The 23,663-nt window shown below is 37.1% G+C and overlaps 2 protein-coding genes across 3 annotated transcripts; one reads left to right on the forward strand and one right to left on the reverse strand.

The window, feature by feature from the left end:
• Positions 1-1,473: 1,473 nt before the first annotated feature.
• Positions 1,474-2,349, reverse strand: LOC108360345 (possible lysine-specific histone demethylase 1-like). Of its 2 annotated transcripts, XM_017612603.1 has the most exons (3): positions 1,872-2,349; positions 1,671-1,813; positions 1,474-1,611 (listed from the first exon to the last, which is right to left on the reverse strand). In XM_017612603.1, the coding sequence occupies exons 2-3, from the start codon at positions 1,806-1,808 to the stop codon at positions 1,498-1,500; spliced, it is 252 nt and encodes an 83-aa protein (XP_017468092.1). In that variant the 5' UTR covers positions 1,809-1,813; positions 1,872-2,349; the 3' UTR covers positions 1,474-1,497. The 2 variants fall into 2 exon arrangements, with proteins under 2 accessions (XP_017468092.1, XP_017468091.1); XM_017612602.1 differs by having other exon boundaries at positions 1,671-2,349.
• A 16,323-nt stretch (positions 2,350-18,672) lies between these two features.
• LOC108360341 (uncharacterized) lies at positions 18,673-19,987 on the forward strand. The gene is made up of 3 exons (XM_017612597.1): positions 18,673-18,983; positions 19,037-19,514; positions 19,599-19,987. Exons 1-3 carry the CDS (start codon positions 18,793-18,795, stop codon positions 19,923-19,925), a joined length of 996 nt encoding a protein of 331 aa, XP_017468086.1. The 5' UTR covers positions 18,673-18,792; the 3' UTR covers positions 19,926-19,987.
• Positions 19,988-23,663: the final 3,676 nt, after the last annotated feature.

Here is a 23,663-nt window from a genome sequence, read left to right on the forward strand (position 1 = left end):
CAAAATGAATTTAATTCATGATCTCTAAAGTATATGTATAAGCGAAATTAATTGAATGTACACAAAAAAAGTATACAAATGCAAAACGAATTTAATTCATAATCTCTAAAGTATATGTATAAGCGAAATTAATTGAGTGTACACTAAAAAAGTATACAAATGCAAAATGAATTTAATTCATGATCTCTGAAGTATATGTATAAGCGAAATTAATTGAATGTATACTAAAAAAGTATACAAATGCAAAATGAATTTAATTCATGATCTCTAAAGTATATGTATAAGCGAATGTGCTAGAAACTAAATAAATTCTGTGGTTTAAAAAATAAAAATATCTTCATTGCATGTATCTGGGTTTTAAAAGGGCAGGACAGAAAACAAATATTTTTAATTGCTTTATTCTTTATTATATATTATTCCTTTTATTTATATTTCCTTTGTAGATGTTTTCGAAACTATAAAAAATTGCATGACTTTATCCCTGCTTTTCACAAGATGCAAAATTTTTATAAAAAAGTGAAGCGATTTCAACGACATTATAATCAAAAGAGGTAATCGATTTATCCTTCTTTTGATATATATTAAAAGTTAAAAATTAATTATTAAGGTTTACAAAAATTTAGGTTTCTTACAACTATGCAAAATTTCTTGACTTCTCTGGTTACATATATGTGTTTTCAAAAGATGCAAAATTTTTATAAAAAAGTGAAGCGATTTCAACGAAATTATAATCAAAAGAAACGTAATCGATTTACCCTTCTTTTGATATATATTAAAAGCTAAAAATTAATTATTAAGGTTTACAAAAATTTAGGCTTCTTACAACTATGCAAAATTTCATGACTTCTCTGCTTACATATATTTGTTTTACAAAGATGCAAAATTTGTATAAAAAAGTGAAGCGATTTCAACGAAATTATAATCAAAAGAAACGTAATCGATTTACCCTTCTTTTGATATATATTAAAAGTTAAAAATTAATTATTAAGGTTTACAAAAATTTAGGCTTCTTACAACTATGCAAAATTTCATGACTTCTCTGCTTACATATATTTGTTTTACAAAGATGCAAAATTTGTATAAAAAAGTGAAGCGATTTCAACGACATTATAATCAAAAAAAAGGTCATCGATCTACCCTTCCTTTGATATATATTAAAAGTTAAAAATTAATTATTAAGGTTGACAAAAATTAAGGTTTCTTACAACAATACAAAATTTCATGACTTCTCTGCTTACATATATGTGTTTTCAAAAGATGCAAAATTTGTATAAAAAAGTGAAGCGATTTCAACGACATTATGATCAAAAGAAAGGTAATCGATCTACCCTTCTTTTGATATATATTAAAAGTTAAAAATTAATAATTAAGGTTTACAAAAATTTAGGTTTCTTACAACCTTGCAAAATTTGATAAACTTTTTCTGCTTTTATGTATATGTATAGGTAAATACATATACATACACTACTATTGACTACTAAACTAGAATATTTAAAATTAGTTAATTAAGCTGTATAGCTGTATGTATAGGTAATCGTAGGCGTAGATAAAGTCTAGCTGATGAGACCGATAACTGGCGGACTCAAGAAGTCGACTGAATTCACGTTCCACCTGAAAAACAATAATATTTATCAAATAAACTATACTTATTACGTATTATTTCTGCTCACCTTATCGTCCTTATGCTTGGGCACAGGTTTTCCACAAGCTCCATATAGCGGACATGCTAGCCTAACGTGCACTCTCTTCATTCCAATTTGTTTGCTTAGTATAGTCATTGGATTGCCCCAAACATCTGTTATTACCATAGCGCCTAAATCAGCAATATAATTGCTCTTGTGAAAAGTACAATAATACAATGACACCTATACCGAATTGCTGTAGCTGTTGGGCAGCCGCTAACCCTGAGATGCCTGCTCCAATTACTATAACTTTGCCCAACTTCTTAGTAGGTATGGGGCGTAAACGTTTAAAAATGCCAAAGTTAATAAAACCATGTCGATCCAGGAACGAATGTACGCGCTTCACCAGGATCTCTATTGAGTCGTGGATCCATATCTTTTATAGCGTTTTCTACAATAAGCTGCTGCTTTGGATTCTCCATCTTAAATCTTTTACGCATATTGACGAATTGTTGGCATTGTTTTCAAATTGTCAACTCTTTCTTCTTCCCCATCTTCTTTGTTTACCTTTTTTAGATGCGCATACGAAAACAATTTTGCAACCCTATCGGCGCAATCTTCGTATTCTATCGTTCTTGCTTCTTTGCGTTCAGTGTGCGCAAGCTCGTTATTGGCGTTACTGGCGCCAATGCGCTACGGTATCGATAATTAGTGTATCAGCGCCAGTAGCACCACCGTCGGTATCAACGCAATGAAGCAACGCCGCGCTGCGTTACCCAGCACTACTAAGGAGTCAGCATTTGCTGCTCTGAACAATACCATAAAGTTAGTCTTTTTCACATTCAGTTTGAGTTTATTTGAACACAGCCATTGATACAAAGAACAAGATCTTCTTGCATTTTAACAATCGCATTTGGTAGTTCGCTATCACTGATCATTAACAAGGCATCATCCGCAAAGAGTTTTATTTTACAATGAGAACTCTTAATATCGTTTATATATATATTAAAGAGTAGGGGTGCCAAAACTGAGCCATGTGGTAAGCCGATGTCTACGGCTATCTTACTACATATCTTTGAATTAACTAATGTTTGTTGCCTACGATTACAAAGAAAGCTTCTAAACCAGTCAAGCTCAGTGTTTTTTATGCCAATGTATTTTAGCTTATCCAACATTCGGACCCTATCAACTGTTTCAAATGCTCTTTTAAAGTGGCTACTATATTAAGGTGGTAGTTAAGATTTTCTTTCCATTGAGAAGGCACCAGGTTCAGCGCAGTCTCACAGGAATGTTTAGCTCTGAATGCAGATTGTTCTTTTACGAGTATTTTATTGGATTCCACATAGTACTGTAGCTGGTTTTCCACAACGGTTTCTAGCATTTNGTGCACTCTCTTCATTCCAATTTGTTTGCTTAGTATAGTCATTGGATTGCCCCAAACATCTGTTATTACCATAGCGCCTAAATCAGCAATATAATTGCTCTTGTGAAAAGTACAATAATACAATGACACCTATACCGAATTGCTGTAGCTGTTGGGCAGCCGCTAACCCTGAGATGCCTGCTCCAATTACTATAACTTTGCCCAACTTCTTAGTAGGTATGGGGCGTAAACGTTTAAAAATGCCAAAGTTAATAAAACCATGTCGATCCAGGAACGAATGTACGCGCTTCACCAGGATCTCTATTGAGTCGTGGATCCATATCTTTTATAGCGTTTTCTACAATAAGCTGCTGCTTTGGATTCTCCATCTTAAATCTTTTACGCATATTGACGAATTGTTGGCATTGTTTTCAAATTGTCAACTCTTTCTTCTTCCCCATCTTCTTTGTTTACCTTTTTTAGATGCGCATACGAAAACAATTTTGCAACCCTATCGGCGCAATCTTCGTATTCTATCGTTCTTGCTTCTTTGCGTTCAGTGTGCGCAAGCTCGTTATTGGCGTTACTGCCGCCAATGCGCTACGGTATCGATAATTAGTGTATCAGCGCCAGTAGCACCACCGTCGGTATCAACGCAATGAAGCAACGCCGCGCTGCGTTACCCAGCACTATTAAGGAGTCAGCATTTGCTGCTCTGAACAATACCATAAAGTTAGTCTTTTTCACATTCAGTTTGAGTTTATTTGAACACAGCCATTGATACAAAGAACAAGATCTTCTTGCATTTTAACAATCGCATTTGGTAGTTCGCTATCACTGATCATTAACAAGGCATCATCCGCAAAGAGTTTTATTTTACAATGAGAACTCTTAATATCGTTTATATATATATTAAAGAGTAGGGGTGCCAAAACTGAGCCATGTGGTAAGCCGATGTCTACGGCTATCTTACTACATATCTTTGAATTAACTAATGTTTGTTGCCTACGATTACAAAGAAAGCTTCTAAACCAGTCAAGCTCAGTGTTTTTTATGCCAATGTATTTTAGCTTATCCAACATTCGGACCCTATCAACTGTTTCAAATGCTCTTTTAAAGTGGCTACTATATTAAGGTGGTAGTTAAGATTTTCTTTCCATTGAGAAGGCACCAGGTTCAGCGCAGTCTCACAGGAATGTTTAGCTCTGAATGCAGATTGTTCTTTTACGAGTATTTTATTGGATTCCACATAGTACTGTAGCTGGTTTTCCACAACGGTTTCTAGCATTTTTTGCAAGCTAGGGAGAGTACTGATGTTGTAGCAGCACGTAGTCCCCGAATGGGTTGGTAGTTTATTCATCTTCGTCTTCCCCATCTGACTCCTCCAACCTTAGGCCCAAGAAGCGAGCAGTCTCGTTAGGTTGAGTTCACAGCGCTTCGGGTGTCAGATGGGTGGGATATGTAGGGCATGCGAACAGGTGTGCGGTGTTGTGTGGACCAGTTCCGCGTGCTGGGCAGGTGTCAGCGATCTCTGGGTCTAGTCAGGTCCTGTATGAATTTAAGCGACTGCACCAGCCAGATCTAAGTTGCGCCAGTGTGGATCTAGTTTCGCGCGGGAGCTCAAATTCGCTCATATCGATGGGAGGCGGCCGGCCACCGAGGACTATGTTTTCGTGGCGTCCTCGTGTTGCGGTGATAACTGCTTCGCGATGAAGGTTGTTGATTCCCTCAAGGTATGCCTCGCGGCTCAGTGGTGAATGAAGTTGATGGTCGATGTCTACTTCTAGATGACTGAGGTGTCTCCTTACGTGTCTTGGTGGTGCAGCACTCGGAGTCAGACCGCCTAGCAGTAACTGTCTTGACAGCAGCATATTGTGTTCCTTTACCCGGAGCAACGTAGTCTCGTCGTGTAGGTGTTATTCGGCGGACATAAGGAGACACCCTGTCGCGGTTCGTAGAGCGGCATTTTGGCATGTCTGTAGGTTTTTCCACTGCATGTCACTCGTGCCTACTGTCCACACTGGGCCGATCGCTTTATATGTCACGAGCAGAGTTTCTTTATCTTTTCCCCAAGTGCTGCCGTCGAGCGACTTGAGGACTTTATTTCTACTTCGCAGTTTCTTTCAAACAGTGGTGGTGTGTGCTGAGGACATGAGGCTGTCGAACGTGACGCGTAGTATCTTTGGATGGTTGACCGTCGGAATCTTGACTCCGCCAATAAACACGTTCAGTTCGAGGCTCTCCTCTTTTGTCCACGTTGTGAAGAGTGTAGCTGTTGACTTAGCGGCCGAGATTTGTAAGCTGCACGCTGTGAAAAATTCGGAGACCTCCTCGAGGTAGCGGTTGAGCTGTGTGCACATGCTGTCGATATTGTTGCCTTTTGCCATGATGGAACAGTCATCCGCGTATGAGACTAAGGAGACTCCCTGAGGTGGAGGAGGGCGTTTCGCTAGATATAGGTTAAACAGGATCGGTGATAGTACCCCACCTTGTGGTACACCTTGCTTAATCCTAAGCGGCTTTGATGTTTTGTTTCTGAATACAACAGATGACTGCCTCCCGCAGAGGTAACTGACAATCCAACGTTTTGTGTGCGGCGGTAGGGAGGACGAGATAATGTCCTCTATAAGTGTTGTATGATTGACGGTTTCGAAGGCCTTTGATAGGTCAAGTACCACTAAGATGGGGCGGGCGCAATAGCGCTTTTGGTTTAAACCGTCAGTTATTTGCGCTGTGACGGTGTTTAGTGCAGTCGTGGTGCTGTGTAGCTTCCTGAGTCCGTGCTAATGTGAGGAAAGATGCAGGCGTTGAGTCGGTTGCGGGAGGAGTTGCGCTTCTGGGGTTTTGGTCCCCGGAGAGAAGAGTGTGATCGGCCTGTAGGATTTACCTAACTCTGCGTTCTTCCCAGGTTTTTGCAGGGGGACTACTCTCCCGTTTTTCCATATCTCTGGGATGGTGTGTGTGGCTAGAGAGGCGTTTTAAAGTTTTGTGAGGTTTTCGACTCCCGGGGCATCCAATTGCTTTAGCATCAGCATGGAAATGCCATCTGGGCGACTTATTTCGATGCCTTGGCCTTGTGAATCGCGCCTTGTACTTCGTTGGGCGTGAATGTTGGTGGTGTGTCAGTTGCTCGGATGTTGTGAGCTTTGCGGAGTATGCTGCGTTGGGTTATGCTCCTCGCAGGGTGTACAATAAACTGTCGGCAAAATTCACGCGCGCACTTCTTGGAGTCGGTGTGAATTTCGTTGCCGAATTTGACGGCTGTTTGGTCATTATACTTCGTCGGTTTCGAGGGGGACTTTACTGTAGTCCACAGCTTGCTTACGCCCTCTTGAGGGTTGCATGATTTGAGGTGCTCCAACCATTTGTTCCGCATGGGGTTGTTTACGAGGCGCTTGATCTCAGCGCTAAGATCATTGATGCTAGCATCGTCGGGATTGGTTCGCCTGGTTCGGTCTCGGACGTCAGCGGGTCTTGCCGCTTCGGCCGGAAAGCCTGGTCAAATCTCCGGTATACGTCCGGCTGGGATGAAGCGGGCAGCTGCCACGTTTAAGACCGTGCGGAATTTGCGCTCGGCTGTTCGAGCATCAGGTGGAGTTGGTAGGGCACCTAAGAGAGTTTTCACGTAGTCTCTGAAGCCGTTCCAGTTGGACTTTTTGATGTTGACATATGTACGGCGCTCGGAGACTACAAAATCGTTCAGGCGGTCAATGGATAGTATGACGGGAAGGTGGTCGGAGGACAACGAGATCATGGCTCGCCATGTGGTGCCTGTGAGTCTCGTTGGGGCATCGTCTTTCAAGCAACAGAAGGTGGAGCCATCAATTTGCTGTGATAGAGCTACGCCCCGTTGGTCGTTGCCAAGGTTGGAATGCCAGAGCTCGTGATGCGAATACGGATGTCATGCATTTTTAAGAATTAATTTAGGTGGCTAAATTAGGTGATTTAGGTAAATAAAAAATGGAAAGGTTAATAATTTTTAATAATCTGACACAATACTTTACAAGAGCGTACAATTGCTGGCGTATGCCGAGGACATCGATATTATCGGTAAAAATAAGAGCCGCGTCTGTTCTGCCTTCTCGTTATTGGATAGAGGAGCAAAGCGAATGGGTCTGGTGGTGAACGACGACAAAACGAAGTACCTACTGTCATCACACAAACAGTCAGAGCTTACGCGTCTTGGCACTCACGTCACTGTTGACAGTTACAAGTTTGAAAAAGTAGACGACTTCGTTTTTTGGGAACCGGCATTAATACCAATAATAATGTCAGCCTTGAAATCCAACGGAGAATAACTCTTGCCAACTAGTGCTACTTTGGGCTGAGTAGGCAATTGAGAAGTAAAGTCCTCTCTCGTCGTGCAAAGATCACAAGCATCTGATGTGGCGGCTTTTGGAGTTTTCGAGAGAAAGATTCTGCGAAAGATTTACGGACCTTTACGCGTTCGTGATGACGAATATCGCAGACGATTTAACGATGAGCTGTATGAGCTTTACAACGATATAGGCATAGTGCAGCGAATTAAAATTCAGCGGCTCCTCTGGCTTGGCCATGTCGTTCGAATGGACAGAAACACACGTGCTCTGAAAATATTCAACGCGGGCCGCGATGCTGGTAACAGAGGAAGAGGAAGGCCTCCTCTGCGTTGGAAAGACCAGGTGGAGAAGGACTTGGCTTCACTTGGCATTTCCAATTGGCGTCAGTTAGCACAGAAGAGAAATGACTGGCGTGCTGCTTTGGACTCGACCAAAATCGCTTAGGCGGTTACAGCGCCAATAAAGAAGAAAGGGATCACAACTACTAACAATCTCCTTTGTAAATTAATGCAACTGTTAGCTGCAGCATGTTCTTCCTGAGACAAAAGTGCTCCGGCCACTGATTCCATTGTGTTCTACTTAAAGAAAATTCTTTTCAAATAACGACTAAACCAATTTTTAAATTTCACTATTCACTATTCACTTGCGATTATATTTATTTTGATTTGTTTCTGTCAAACCTGCTGATTAAGAACTTCGAATTTCACGCTTTTAGCTTGCAGTACCGTCGATAGTTACGATCGGATTACCGCATACCAATTTTCAGACTTTTCGGAACGGAACTACGAATTCTTAACTACGAAGATTCGGATTACACGGGTGTTAAATAAAGATTTTGACGCTAATAAGAGTAATGTGTTGTACTAAATCTACAGAATAGTTCACACAAAGAGAAGCAATCAGGAACGTAGATACTGAAGACCACCCAGATTGAGAAGTGTCTGTATCATTCTAGATGAAAGGTCCAACTACAGTTTCAAAACACCATGTTAATGCCGCACAAACTGATATTTTTATGCAAAAAATATGTTAAAATGGGGAAATTAGTAAAAAAAAATTTCACAAATAATACTTCACGGACTCACCGACAACTGCATACAAAAATCTTGGTTAAAGTAGCCAATGCAGTAACCAATTAAAAGTGACAGCTAATGCCATACAAATCGATGAATTGAGGCAAAAACACTTTTCAAAATGGTGAAATTAGTAAAAAGGATTTTGCACAAAGAATACTTCCGAGGACTCACCGACGGATGTTTAGACAAATCTTGATAATTCTATGAAGAGATGAAATTAGGTACATGAAATCAGCAACGTGAATACAAAAACGCAACACGTGATACTAATGGCAGCCCTGCCAGATGTACGGAAGCGTCAAAATATTTATTTAAGTTTCTAATTATTATTTATTACATTGGCTGTAAATCCTTAAATCTCTTTGTTATTGTTAGTGTTTGTCTTTCAATACTAAATACAAGCGTAATCCACAAAATTGTTTAGCTACTACCACAGAATAAACAGTATACAGAAGACGCACCACATACAAATTTATTTTTCTTCGGCGGACGTAATATTACAACCCGGACCAGAGCAGAGAAGTTAACATTACGACCACTATGAATAACATGGCGACCCGGAACAGAGCAGAGGAGTTAACATCACGTCCACTATGAATAACATGAAGTTAACATCTCGCCATAAACACACATCGTGATCAGCGTTGCCGCNTATCAAAATACGGCATTTGGGAACAAAAAAGGATCAGATATTAAAATTTAGAAAAACAGTATTAAAAAATATACAATTGTACCAAAACGGCAACGCTGATCGTGATGGAAAACGTAGTTAACATCTTGTCGTCATAGCGACGATGGAATTAACATCGTCAGCCGAGTGAAAATACTGCTAAAGTAACAAAGGCAGCGCCGCTTGTGATACCCTTGCTTGCCTCACCGCTCGTGCCATAAATTCAAATTGGTTGGATAGTCGACATGCGTCTTCTGTATACTGTTTATTCTGTGTTCTAACGTAGCTGTAAGTTTTGAATGAGCATGACTACTCTTTGAAAAAAACCAAACAATTGATTTGACTTTACATAAAACAGGTTCTATTTCCTTCAATCCTGCTTGTGCAACTAGATTTAAAGAATGTGCAAAGCAACCCCCAATGGCGCCAGCCTCCCCCGCGAACCACTGCTTTCATATTCGCAGCATTATCAGTTACCACAACAGTAACTTTGTTAAAAATTCCCCACTCATTAAAAATTTCATTCATTTTTTTGTAATGTTTTCGCCAGTGTGCCTTTCCGCATAAGCACAACAGGCTAGTAAGTCCGACGCAAGAAATGTTCTTTTTTCTTCTTCTACAACATAATGAGCGGTAACGCTGCAAAAGCTGTCTTGAGCACGAGAAGTCCACCCGTCCATAATTCAGCATATGGCATAAGCTCTTTCTAACCGCTTTTTAACAATTTCTACTGTATCGTTGTATGTGGCAGGAATCAATGAGGAAGAAATCGTTTTTCGGCTTGGAAGCTTGTAATTGGGATTCAAGAGAAACACCAACTTCTTAAATTCTATGTCTTCTACTACGCTGAAAGGAAGATATTCGCGGACTATCATTTTTAATACCTGTTGATCGATTTCGCGCTGCTTCTTTATTGGAAGAGGTTTATATAAAAAGTTTGTTACTTGTGGCTGCGATACGTTTAATGCCCGTGGTCGGATCTGGCCAGGAACCTGCGGTGTTACTGTGCTATTGTTGAGCTGACGGGTGTTATTGTTGTTGACTTCACTGTTGTTGTTGTTGACTTCACGGATGTTGTTGTTGAGCTCACTGCCTTCGATGTCAAGAAGTACTTCTTCTATAGGTTGGGCCTGTCTAGAGATTCTCTGGAACTGGTGTCGTCTGTTCATGTGACGAATAAGACCGCAAGTTGATTTATTTGACACCGACAACTGCTGACCACCTACAACTTAACACTTACACTTAACCTTCTCATCCTTCTCTTCCGAGAAGTGCAACCACACGTCACTCTTCTTATTAGATGACATTTTTTATTATTTTTGTTGTTGTTATGAAACGCCAAGAAAGTTTGAATATAAAACGTAGCTTTAGTAACCGGGGACCCAACGAGTTAGGGCAGTTTTCTATAGCTTTAATTAGTAGTATGCTTGTGAACAAGGATGTTTTGGAAGAGTTAAATTTACTCCGCGAGATTTGCTTTGCTAATGATAGCAAGCCAGTCGAAATAGTTTTTGAATTGGGCAACGTCTGTAGATTACAGCTTACATAAAGGAAGATCGGCCTTAAATACGCTCCTTTCTTCTGTAAGAAATGAGGAATTTGAATGAAAAATATTAGTAAGGAATATTACAGGTTACCTACTGCTGATCATGATGATTGCAAATACCGACAATTTTGTTGGTCACGTCATTTATGTTCACCGATGGATTTTGTGATAACGGTATAATGGGATGTTGTTGCGTTTTCAAACCAAATTGATTTTTAAAGATTTCGCTTCCTTTCAAAAGAGCAACTTTTCGTTTTAATCCAAGTAATAGTATGCTGCCAATTCCTTCGGTGATCGTGGTGTACTGCATCGGACTAAATAACTTAATAATAAATAAGTAGATACATGTGAATAAGTTAGTGTAAGAGGCGGGATCGAAAAACTACAACAAATTAGTGTAGGGATAACACCCTACTACCACCGATTTCTGATCCACTAAGGAAGTTGTGGAAGGTTGAACCGGATTATATTAATTGAAGTTTTTGACTTACTGAATGTGAACATTTGTTTTTGTCATGCCAATATGGGAACACATCAATTGCATCATGCGGAAGAAGGAAAGAGAAATTCTAAATATTTCATGTTTCTTTTTAATAATTAAAAACAAGGAACTTGCAATTTTACCTGGAGCTCAATGGCTTACGGATACACGCGATATTGTTCTCGATGCATAAATTTTCAGTTTTCTCTCATAACGGTTTTATGTTACCTCTATTATTATGTAATTACTTATTTCTTACACGTAAAACTGTTTACTGTTTCAGGAAGTAGTCAAGGTTTTTACGACGAACGACTTTTTTGTTTTTCATTTCGCTTTCTAAATAACCAAGATACATTCATACATATGTATGTATAGGCCTACATGCTCCAAATGCAAGGAATTGAAGATCAATGGGTGCGTTCATAAGTCGTAGCTGTTGGGTAACCGTTGGCTGTTAGTCTTAGAAACGCACAGTTGAGTAGTTACGTTCAGCCCAACAGTTGGCAACTTTCCGCCATTTTATCCAGCGGAAAACTTTTACGCTACCTGAACTCAACGTGTTGGGCTTAGCCTAAACAGCTGATCGAAAAGACTTACGCCGCTTATAATAAATTTAACGCCACTTTGTTAGGTGGCAGTTGCAAACAAATGTATTATATTTTATATTACTCACGTGATAAAGTAGCTAAAATATTTTATAATAGTACTACGTTTCTAAATATATGTTTTTAAGATGTTTGCTATGTAATTTTACACTGTTTAATTCATTGTAACATTGAACGATTTTTTCAACACGGCGGCCGCTTAGCGTTGAATTCTAAATAGTATCGGCGCAACTATCTGTTGCAATTTCATTTGTTTACATTTATCAGCTGTTCATTTGGCAGCATATTCATCAAGCCGTTTCTAAGACGTAATTGTGGGGTCCAACAGTTGCCAGCAGTTTCGTAGCAGATGAGCTAAACAGCTACGTCTTATGAACGCGACCAATGTCGGTCTTTACTCACGGCAGTTTGTTAGTGCTACAATAAATGTAGTACATATGTATGCACATTGATTGCATTTGTTTGTATGTAAGTACATGTTACCTTTTTAGTCGTGAATATTGGAATATCGAATTGTATAATCTTTGCAAAAATATGCATTTGCAATTATGCACACAATATTTGTACGAAAGGAAACCAACTCCTAGTAGAATTGTTTTATTATTGAACTTAAAAGCTAAATTATATTGCCACTAAAATTGGCAAAAACTCCTTGGGGAGTTTGTATGCTGTTACAACAACATCAACTTATGTCACTTTCAAAGTAAACAGCTCATTTGTTTTGTATATACATATACAGAGGTAAGACATTGCTACTTGATAATGGATATGGCTTAGTGCGAATCATTTTCATGCCTTTTATATTATCGTGGTACTAACTATTTAGAAATTACTGCGGAAGCTTGAAATGACAGAATGACTGATGTATAAAACGGGCGGCGAGAATACTATACAATTTGCCAATGATTAGCAGTACAAAATATTATTTCAGGTAACGGTGTTCTTTGCAGAATATTTAACAACGACAAAATAACACTTATATTTGCTTTTAACACAGACTGTTATATGCTCCATACCTTTTAACACTTTTATTCATAGATAAATTCATGTTTATGCCAAATAATGCCTACTTTCGTTCAGAAATTACCCCCCGTCACAGGCATTCGAATTTCGAACATGCAATGACCAAAGCTATGAAGAGCAAAGTAATTGTCTTAAGTGTGCTCATTCCAAACCCGTCTATGTAACGATTTTAGGCATTAACTGTTGGCGCATATCTTCAATGGAAATAACGTTGGGGTGTAGTCTTGCGGAAGACCAATTGCACGAAAGCAAAACGTGCAGGAAACTAGTCTTGCAACATAGTACATATTGCAAAAAGTAGCAGCAACTATGCCAACTAAAAGGATACAATTGGCTATGAAGTAGTAATTAATTCGCAAATTCTTGAGAAGTCATTTGCCTTTGATTCGCACCCATTTCCTGTACATGGATAAAATAATAAAAGTGAGCAGCAAGTACATCGCTTAGGTAGTGCAGTCTCAACTATGTACTATGTCGATTCAAAAACCAACCCCAAGTGATCATTTGCATAAGTTACCAAAAACGAATGCAAGGACATTAATTTACCTGGAGTTAGGCAGCATGGAAATCAACATTGTTAGCACATTCGTAGTCTAATACACCACACAAACGCCTGGGAGCTCAGCAAATTTAGTTGAAAAATATCCGTGGATTAGAGTGCATAAAGGAAGACCGGGCTTAAATACTCAACACTGTGCTTTATGTGTATTATTATTAATATAATTTCACTATGGTATTACTTTACCAGACGGCAAGTTGACAATCTTTTATTTCCATTAAACTACCATTCACGTTGCTGCACAAAGTACGTGCACAAATGAAGCAAAATTCGTGTCAAAAGATATAAGGGCGCGAAAAGAAGACAAAACGGCGGGAAAATAAGAGAGAATGGCCCGAAAAGAAGACAGAATGGCGCCAACAGAAGCACCATGAAGCAGCATGCGAAAACGACACTTTGGCGCAATTGCGCTGATTCAATGCGCTTATACCGGTCATGGCGTTGGCTTCATGGTATCAGCGCCAGAAAATTTGCTGTGTTACCCAGGCCTACTCCTTCAGCCGTGAATTAAAAATTAGAGATGAAAATATCGAAGAGGTGAAAAGTGTCAAGTACCTAGGAATATACATAGACAACAAACTAATGTTGAGCACGTTGAGTATACAGTCAACAAGATTGCAAAAAAAAATCGGCCTTATAAAGAGATCATGTAAGTACTTGGGAGAAGATATAAAACATTGGTGTACAGGTCTATAGTAGAACCACACTATATACTGCCCTACGATTTTCTTCCTAGCGGGGGACTCGCATGTAGATAAGCTGCAAAAAATTCAAAACCGAGCGATGTTATTCATTTTCAACAAACCGTAAGACACACCATCAAGATTATGCTTGAAACCTTTTTCTCCACGCTATGAAATTTGTGCACAATAGTAAGAGGGGCCACCTGCCGGATTATCTTAGCGACAATCTCCGATATATAAATGAGACCCATATATATTTGTTAAGAGAGAATACAGCTTCAGACTCCCGATGTATAAAACGGTAGTGGACAAAAAAAATATTTTTTATAAAGGCTTAAAGTGCTTTAATGAATTACCAGAGACTAAAAAATTGTGATACTATCACTCTATTCAAGCGGCTGCTATATGACCATTGTAGAAAGCAGCTTATAAGATAGTGATGTAACGGGTGATTTTTTTGAGGTAAGGATTTTCATGCATTAGTATTTGACAGATCACGTGGGATTTCAGACATGGTGTCAAAGAGAAAGATGCTCAGTATGCTTTGACATTTCATCATGAATAGACTTACTAACGAGCAACGCTTGCAAATCATTGAATTTTATTACCAAAATCAGTGTTCGGTTCGCTTTACGTCCGATTTATGGTCTACATAATCGACCAAGTGANTTCCAGCTTTGGAAGACAACATTTCCGAAGAAATTCGGGCTATTCCGGCCGAAATGCTCGAAAAAGTTGCCCAAAATTGGACTTTCCGAATGGACCACCTAAGACGCAGCCGCGGTCAACATTTAAATGAAATTATCTTCAAAAAGTAAATGTCATGGACCAATCTAACGTTTCAAATAAAGAACCGATGAGATTTTGCAAATTTTATGCGTTTTTTTTAAAAAAAAAGGTATCAAGCTCTTAAAAAATCACCCGTTATAACAATAGCGTAGATTGGAAACTAGGCCTTTCCAACCACCAAGATATCGAGACTAGGTGGATCGGAAACTTGGCCTTTCCGACTACCTAGAGTACATTAAAAACCTTTGATACTAAACAATAAATGAGCGGATTGAAAACTAGGCATTCCAATCGTCACGAAAGCGCGACTGTGTGGATCGGAAACTCGGCTTTTCGACAACCCAGGAGATATCAAGATATGGAGTAACCCGAAAAGTATAGCGCGGATTGGAAACTCGGCATTTCCAACCGTCCACATAACCTCCGGGCAATGGCATGCTTTTATATTGATATAAAATAATTGCAGTGAAGAAATAATGTCATTTAAAAATTTTCGTAGAGCATATCATGTTTAATATTTAAATTTTATATCTAAATCTAATTCTAAGAATGTTAGATCTTTTATGTAATATAAGTCTAACCGACAGTAAAAAATAAATAAATAATAAACAACAACAGCAATAGTTGTATTTATTTGGGTTATCCAGTTCAGTATCACGATCATTTCTCACGGAAACGGTCTGGATCAGTCTTATTGGAGTTGGCAGCACTAATTTTACACTACTAGCACGAGGAATACGAAATTATAAAAATGAACTCACTAAATGGGGAAAAGTACATTTAAACGAAATAATATTCACCTTGGAGAAATTCATAGTTCTCAAGTTGATATCCAACATAATTCTTCAACTCATCTCTAACGGACGCGCAGATACGTAAAAAATAATAGAGAAACGAATTTTTAATTATCAAGTGAAAAACTAAAGCTATATAAGGAGCAAAATTACCAACAAAAAGTAGATAATCTTCAAAGAAAATAAAACGCGAAGTGAATCAAGTGACAAAATTACTGTCGGACTGTGTACTGTGAAATGAATTATTATAATACGATATTGATTAACTACATAATACAAAAGGAGTAATAAAATGAAAAATTAATATTCAAATTCATCTATGTATGTCGTTTCAATCAAAAAGGTATAATGTATTTTACTATTTCAATTTCAGTATTTCAATGATATGTTTGAGACCAATTGGAGAATTACATTGGAGTTCAAGTTGAGAACTAGCATTTTCTCAACTTGAGAAACAGTAATTTTTTCATACAAAGAAAAATTCCCTTTTTGTTGAGAACGCTATGATCCTCTATATGAGGTACTGTTGAGAAACAACGTTGGAGATTTGAGAAATACCTTAGTTCTCAACTTAACCTCAAGTTGAGCTCAAACCTAAATGTTTGTTGGGAATGGTAGAATATATGTTTGTGTAGACAGTGACGGGCAAACCTGTAACATGGTGTAACACTTTTTACTTCAGCCATCGCTATCTTTCCAAGTTCTAACGACTTTCATACTTCTGTTGTATATTCTTATTGGTACACCTGTACTACCCCTCATAATGATTTGAAGTCAATCCAACAACAATAATAAAACCAGCGAACCAAAATGTAAATTAATACAAATGTTACAGTTTTGCACTCATATATTTTTAAGACCTTTTTTAACAAGTTTCACGAAAAAAAACTATTAAAAAAATGTTCAGTACCCTTTTTTTAGTCCCTGGATGCGACTTGGCATACCTTATTTGTATCTCTGTAAAAATTCTGGAGGTAGATCCTCCCATATATCCTTAGTTTGCTTTCACAGCTCATGTACTCCTTTGTACGGACTTGGATACTTAGTAAGCTGTGCTTTTAGTTGATTTCGCAAATTCTCGATGAAATTCATGTCCGCGGATTGTGGAGGTCATTTCAAATTAGCAAATTTTTGCTTTTGTATCCAGTCTTTGCGAACATGTACAGTATGTTTTGGGTGATTTTTCAGCGAAAACTCTCACTTTTTCGACTACATCTTGCAAATTTTGTTGAAATATGAACAAATACTGTTCCTTACGCATAATGCGTACTAACGGACCAACAACATTTTTGAAATACAACCCCAAACTATTATTGACCTACCACTGTGATTCACAGTTTGCCTTACATGATGCGCTTGGGCTTAATTTGGGTATTTGATCCAATACCACGCCCGGCCATCTGATTGAAAGCGATTAATTTAGTCTTGTCAGACCAAATAACTTTCAATTAAATCTTAAAAATGTGTTTTTATTGCATTCTGAAAGGCCTAACATATCCCAATAGACAACGGTCCGGTTTTCGTGCGATGCAGCGAAATGCTACCACTCTCGCACATGTATTTTGATCAAAATAGTTTTTTTCTTCTTTTATACTGCCTTTCCGCTCAATTTGGCAATTCTTCGCCTCGCTGTCTACTGATTTGCATTCAATTTTGATACCTTAAGCGCTTCTGTAATAGTGGCTGCATCGCTACTTGCTGCTAAGTTCACAAGATATCGGACCGTAATAATTTTTGACAGGATTCCCTCGTACTTAGTAACACTTTAGGCTATATTTTTTCTCAGTCTAAAAATTTTCATGTGGCAAACTCCACAATTTGTTGGCACTTTTCCTGCGGTCCCGCCTTGCCGCAGTAAATCTATTATATACATTTATGTTTCCAGGTTAACCATATTATTTACTGGTGATCATTTCTTGAATAAATTACAATACAGAAAAAAGTCATCTGACTTCCAACTAAGTAAAAGATAACTGTAAAATGTAAAACTGAGAGTGAGTGCAAAACTGTAACATTTGCCTTAATTTACATTTTTGTCTGCAAGTTTTTTTATTGTTGTTGGATTACCTTCAAATCGTTATTAGAGAGGGAGTAGGGGTGTACCAACTAGAATATACAACAAAGGTATGAAAGTCGTTGAAACTTGGAAAGATAGCGGCGGCTGAAATAAAAAGTGCTACACCATGTTACAGTTTTGCTCGTAACTGTATCTAATTTGCTAAACTCTACTCCCCGGTTCAATTTTGCGAAAATGTCTTTGATTCGCGGCAAAGGGTATTTTTCTACTACCAAATGGGGGTTCACTGAAACTTCAAAATCACCGCAGATTCGCACTTGACCATTTTTCTTTAAAAAATTGTTGTAGCTGTGACTTAAAAATGTGCCAAAGATTATGGTCACAATCAAAATGAGGCACTAATCCAAGTAAAGTGGAAGACATTTTTTGCTTATTGATCCGCTTACCTCGTCGCCAGTGTAATAAACGATGCTTTATTCAAGTGTGTATGTAGTGGAATGTGAAGAACGACTCAGGAAAAACAATGATAGGCCAAAACTGATGCTATTCAGCAATATTACAAGGTGGTGATACTGGCATACATCAAGATAACCAACCGTTCTGCTATAGAAAAACTAAAAATGCAGATTGCCAGTACTTTTTACGCTGATTTTAACTATATAAATATTATTTGCCGCAATTAAAAAGCAAAGCAGATATAAGAGGTAAAACAAAAAAATTGTGATATTTTAAAACATTAATATTTTCTAAACTGCGTAACCGATTTAAAAACTAATGATGTCAAAATAAAGACAATTAATTTATCTTCAAGCTGATATATAAAATGTGTATGCTTTTTTATATATTTAAGCCAAAAATATTATAAAACCAAAAAAATGTCATAATTTTTTCATAAAATAACCCTTTTTTAGAAAAAGTCCATAATCAATGCTAAAAAAATTTATATTATTGAAAAAGTGCAAGTTCTTACCTTTGATTTGATATACTTATTATATTATGATTTGCTTTTGAGTTTTCAGAATTCAGTGATAATAAAAAATATAAATGTATGTATTTGCAAATGCATATTTTAGTTAATTAAACAAGGCGAGTTAACGGACTTTTTTGGAAAGGGTACTTTTTTTGTTGGAAGCGGGAAAATTTATGCCGTTTTATATGTACATATATGTATATACTTACAGCTATTTTTCATTTGTTTGTGTTCCGGCGGAGATAAAAAACGTGTTTTGAATATTTTTTAAAAAGATGAATACTCTTAATTTATTTAAAATATATAAAATGTTTGAAAGTGAGGACGGTCTTAAGATTAATGCAAATGTGCTCGAACAGTTGCAGGAGTGGAATTTAATTCCTTGTGAAGGGCAATATTTATGCGCTCGGGGCCATCCGCTGAAATTGTTGGAGTGCACTGCATCATCGGATGGATTCGTTTGGAGGTAAGTTTACCGTGCGTCTATTAAACTGTAATACAAAAAAAAATCATGTGTAGGTGCCGTAAAATTTCGAAGTCTGGAAAGCAAGTGCGAACGTGTAATCAGCAAATTTCATTAAGAAAAAACACATTCTTTGATAGGTCGAGGCTATCGATGGTGAAGCTCATTGCATTTTCTTACTTTTGGTTGAAGAATGTGACACAAGATTTTATAATTGAGGAGTTAAGTATTACAAGACCGACCGCAGTTGATTGGTGTAATTTTTGCCGTGAGGTAGTGTATGACGGCATGGTTGTAAAGGGGCGGAAAATTGGAGGTGTCGGGTCTATTGTTGAGATAGACGAAAGCAAATTCGGACGCCGGAAGTATCATCGTGGACACGCTGTTGAAGGGCAATGGGTTTTTGGTGGAGTGGAGCGTGGTACCAATAAGTGTTTTCTTGTTCCCGTTGAAAAGCGGGATAAGGAAACTTTATTGGCAGTTATAAAGAATTGGATTCTTCCTAACACGACCATAGTTTCCGATTTTTGGAAGGTGAGTTTAATGCCTAAGTGCCCATATATGTTTATATAAATATAAATATATATATATATAAATTTAAAATGTTTTTCGTTGCAGGCGTATGACTGCCTAAGTGATGAAGGGTACGTTCACTTTAAAGTTAACCATTCGGTTAATTTTAAAGACCCAGAAACGCAACAACACACAAATACAATTGAGGGATTTTGGCGGCATGTCAAATATCCAATGCCGCAGTACCATCGAAACAAAAAGTTTTTTAGTGGATATTTGGCAAAATTTATGTTTGTGAGGCATTGCAAACATGCAGGTTTGGATCCGCTGAGCAATTTTTTTAAACTGGCTGGTGCATTATACAATCCACTGAATCCATACATGCCGGAAGAAGCAGAGGATTTTGAAATTGAGGTTATGGAAGAAGAGTAGGTGTAGCTTTTAATGATTTCTGTAAGCCCTTTTAAGTCGAATATTTTGTTTTTAAAGTGGAAAAAAAGTGATGTGTTTTTATTGTCTGGCAACACAGAAAGGAGAATTTTACTTAGTAAGGGTTATGATCCATAAGCGAAGGCCGCCTACGCAGAAAGGTGTTCTCTGCAAAAGGTGTTCAGCCTCACTTCTTCAGCAACACGGAAAGGAGAATTCTACTTAGTGAGGGTTATAATCACTTAGTGCGGCCGAAGGCCGCCTACGCAGAAAGGTGTTCTCTGCAAAAGGTGTTCAGCCTCACTTCTTCAGCAACACGGAAAGGAGAATTCTACTTAGTGAGGGTTATAATCACTAAGTGCGGCCGAAGGCCGCCTACGCAGAAAGGTGTTCTCTGCAAAAGGTGTTCAGCCTCACTTCTTCAGCAACACAGAAAGGAGAATTCTACTTAGTGAGGGTTATAACCACTAAGTGCGGCCGAAGGCCGCCTACGCAGAAAGGTGTTCTCTGCAAAAGGTGTTCAGCCTCACTTCTTAAAGCAACACAGAAAGGAGAATTCTACTTAGTGAGGGTTATAATCACTAAGTGCGGCCGAAGGCCGCCTACGCAGAAAGAAGTTCTGGGCAAAAGAAACTATGATATCACCCACACTTGTCACTTTTGCTTGTAAATGATTTTAATTTTTTTTATCACTAATTTCTTAAACCTCAAAAGTAGATCATAATAAAATATGCATATCAAATTAAAGGTAAGAACTTGCACTTTCTAAATAATATATATGTCTTTAGCATTGATTATGCACTTTTTTCTAAAAAAGGTTATTTTATGAAAAATTATAACATTTTATTTGTTTTTTAATATTTTTGGCTTAAATATATAAGCAAGCAAACGCATTTTATATATGAACTTAAAGATGGATTAATTGCCTTTATTTTGATATCATTACTTTTTTAATCGGTTACGTAGTTTATAAAATATAATTATTTTAAAATATCACAAAAATTTTCTTTAACATTTTATATCTTCTTTACTTTTTAATCGCGGCAAATAATATTTATATAGTTGAAATCAGCGTAAAAAGTACTATCGGTCTGCATTTTTAGTTTTTCTATAGCTGAACGGTTGGTTATCTTGATGTGTTCCGTGATACTTAACATACTTCTTAGTACTTGCTATTAAGCAACTTGAAAAGGTGTTTATACTTCACATACTATTTAGTGCTTGATACTACTCTACAATATCTATTGCAAAATTTTATACAGACAAGACTAAAAGTAGAAAAAAAATAATATAAAAAACTTTTTAATATACAACGCTTTTATAAATGGACTAAATAGTATAAAATAATAATTCTCAGTCCCATAGAATCTGTTTTCACAACTTTTGATTTTGAAATTTTAGCAAAAGTTATTATAAACAATTTATGAGATTGAAAATGAAAAGCGTGGGGCGCATGCAATACAAAGCATTAGATTAAATTGACAATATACAGCCGTGATAGCAGCATATGGTAGGACAGCTGTATAGCTTGGGTGTTATCGAATGAAATGCAATAATCAGCCCTATTCTGCATTCCGCTCCGCAAAAATCGAACTTAGGCATTCTGCGTTACGATCGAATCGAAAGAGGAAGAGAGAAAACATCTTTCGATGTCAGATGTTCGCCTGGGAATGTGTGATATCGAAACAAAACAAAGAAATATTGGCCACCAAACTAAAGCAGCTTATGAAGTTGGAGTTTGTAAATATTTTAAAATAACTAAATATATCTAGCATCACTGTAATTTAAAAATAAAATTTCGTTTGCTCTTAATTTAAGTGGAAACATAATTATAAGAATGAAATCCATAGCTGCGACGTTATTGCTTGAAGAGGAGGACGAGTCCCAGATTGCTGATGCGGGACATGTTTGATCCTTCTCAGATGAATGAAGAGTAATAAGAAATTCATCTTGAACTCTATTACTCATCGCTCAAATCCAGTGAAATAATAAACGTTGTTTGAGCACTCCACAACATTTGCATTTATTACAGAGTGGAAGATTTGAACGCAAATGAATTCCATTTTGAAAGCCGTCAGGAGGAGGGGAAGAACAAAGCTTATCCTTCCATAGAAAACGAATTCGAGACAACATACACACCTCTTTTTAAAAAGTTAGTAAAAACGAGTGCAATAATAAAAACATCTTTTTTATGTAACTTCACATTTTATGTATGTATGTATGTATGTATGTACGTACATATGTACATCTATAAATTTTATACAAAAAGAATAAATTGTACTCAGTGCATGTCAGTCTTATTTATAGATAATGAAAACAAAAACGCCTGGACTTCCTCTTTGAAAACCTCGCGCAATATCCCTTTTGGTGTCCATTATTTGAGCCAATTTTTCGTATTGCCCGTACTACCGCTCGCGAAAACACAGAAATCGAGAAAATTCATTTATGATGGCTTTTAAAATCATGCACAGTATATTTTACTTAATTTTTTTAATAAAATTTTATTATTTAAACCCACGAAAATAACAATCGAAACGTTCTCCGTCAGCAAGTTTGCAACTTAGAAAAACAGAACTACGATCGAAATGTAGAATAGGTATAATCGTAAATTTCGAAGATTGATCGAAAGGAANTGCGACGTTATTGCTTGAAGAGGAGGACGAGTCCCAGATTGCTGATGCGGGACATGTTTGATCCTTCTCAGATGAATGAAGAGTAATAAGAAATTCATCTTGAACTCTATTACTCATCGCTCAAATCCAGTGAAATAATAAACGTTGTTTGAGCACTCCACAACATTTGCATTTATTACAGAGTGGAAGATTTGAACGCAAATGAATTCCATTTTGAAAGCCGTCAGGAGGAGGGGAAGAACAAAGCTTATCCTTCCATAGAAAACGAATTCGAGACAACATACACACCTCTTTTTAAAAAGTTAGTAAAAACGAGTGCAATAATAAAAACATCTTTTTTATGTAACTTCACATTTTATGTATGTATGTATGTATGTATGTACGTACATATGTACATCTATAAATTTTATACAAAAAGAATAAATTGTACTCAGTGCATGTCAGTCTTATTTATAGATAATGAAAACAAAAACGCCTGGACTTCCTCTTTGAAAACCTCGCGCAATATCCCTTTTGGTGTCCATTATTTGAGCCAATTTTTCGTATTGCCCGTACTACCGCTCGCGAAAACACAGAAATCGAGAAAATTCATTTATGATGGCTTTTAAAATCATGCACAGTATATTTTACTTAATTTTTTTAATAAAATTTTATTATTTAAACCCACGAAAATAACAATCGAAACGTTCTCCGTCAGCAAGTTTGCAACTTAGAAAAACAGAACTACGATCGAAATGTAGAATAGGTATAATCGTAAATTTCGAAGATTGATCGAAAGGAAACGGAACGCAAAATACCAAAGTTGCCAAACGGAGAAATTTTTTTGGCACTGCAGGTGTTTTTATATAGGTTAAAATATCTCCAATAAATTATAATGGAAGAAATACTATCTGATTTCTTACGAATAATAACTAATATGATTTCACAGCATTTTTTTAATACTTCAAAATATCTATTAACATAAATGCATTTTCCAATACAATTATCATACATTTTATTTTCGATAAAGTTTCTTGTTTTACTTTGAGGCATTCTTGTTTATTGTGATTGCAAAAGCTAAGCGATCTGGAAACTGAGGTCTTTTAAATTCGAAATGCATATCAAAAGG

Source organism: Rhagoletis zephyria, unplaced genomic scaffold, assembly GCF_001687245.7.
Source record: "Rhagoletis zephyria isolate East Lansing unplaced genomic scaffold, Rhagoletis_zephyria_1.1 Rzeph_scaffold_00558, whole genome shotgun sequence".
NCBI classification, from domain to species: domain Eukaryota; kingdom Metazoa; phylum Arthropoda; class Insecta; order Diptera; family Tephritidae; genus Rhagoletis; species Rhagoletis zephyria.

What these genes read in the sequence shown, in the direction of transcription:
- LOC108360345 (XM_017612603.1), bottom strand. Translation starts at nt 1,808, where the DNA reads ATGGTAATAACAGATGTTTGGGGCAATCCAATGACTATACTAAGCAAA. An exon ending in CCAAGCATAAGGACGATAAG is followed by an intron (nt 1,612 to 1,670) that starts GTGAGCAGAAAT and finishes ATTGTTTTTCAG; the next exon opens with GTGGAACGTGAATTCAGTCG.
- LOC108360341 (XM_017612597.1), top strand. Translation starts at nt 18,793, where the DNA reads ATGAATACTCTTAATTTATTTAAAATATATAAAATGTTTGAAAGTGAG. An exon ending in TCGGATGGATTCGTTTGGAG is followed by an intron (nt 18,984 to 19,036) that starts GTAAGTTTACCG and finishes AATCATGTGTAG; the next exon opens with GTGCCGTAAAATTTCGAAGT. An exon ending in TAGTTTCCGATTTTTGGAAG is followed by an intron (nt 19,515 to 19,598) that starts GTGAGTTTAATG and finishes TTTTCGTTGCAG; the next exon opens with GCGTATGACTGCCTAAGTGA.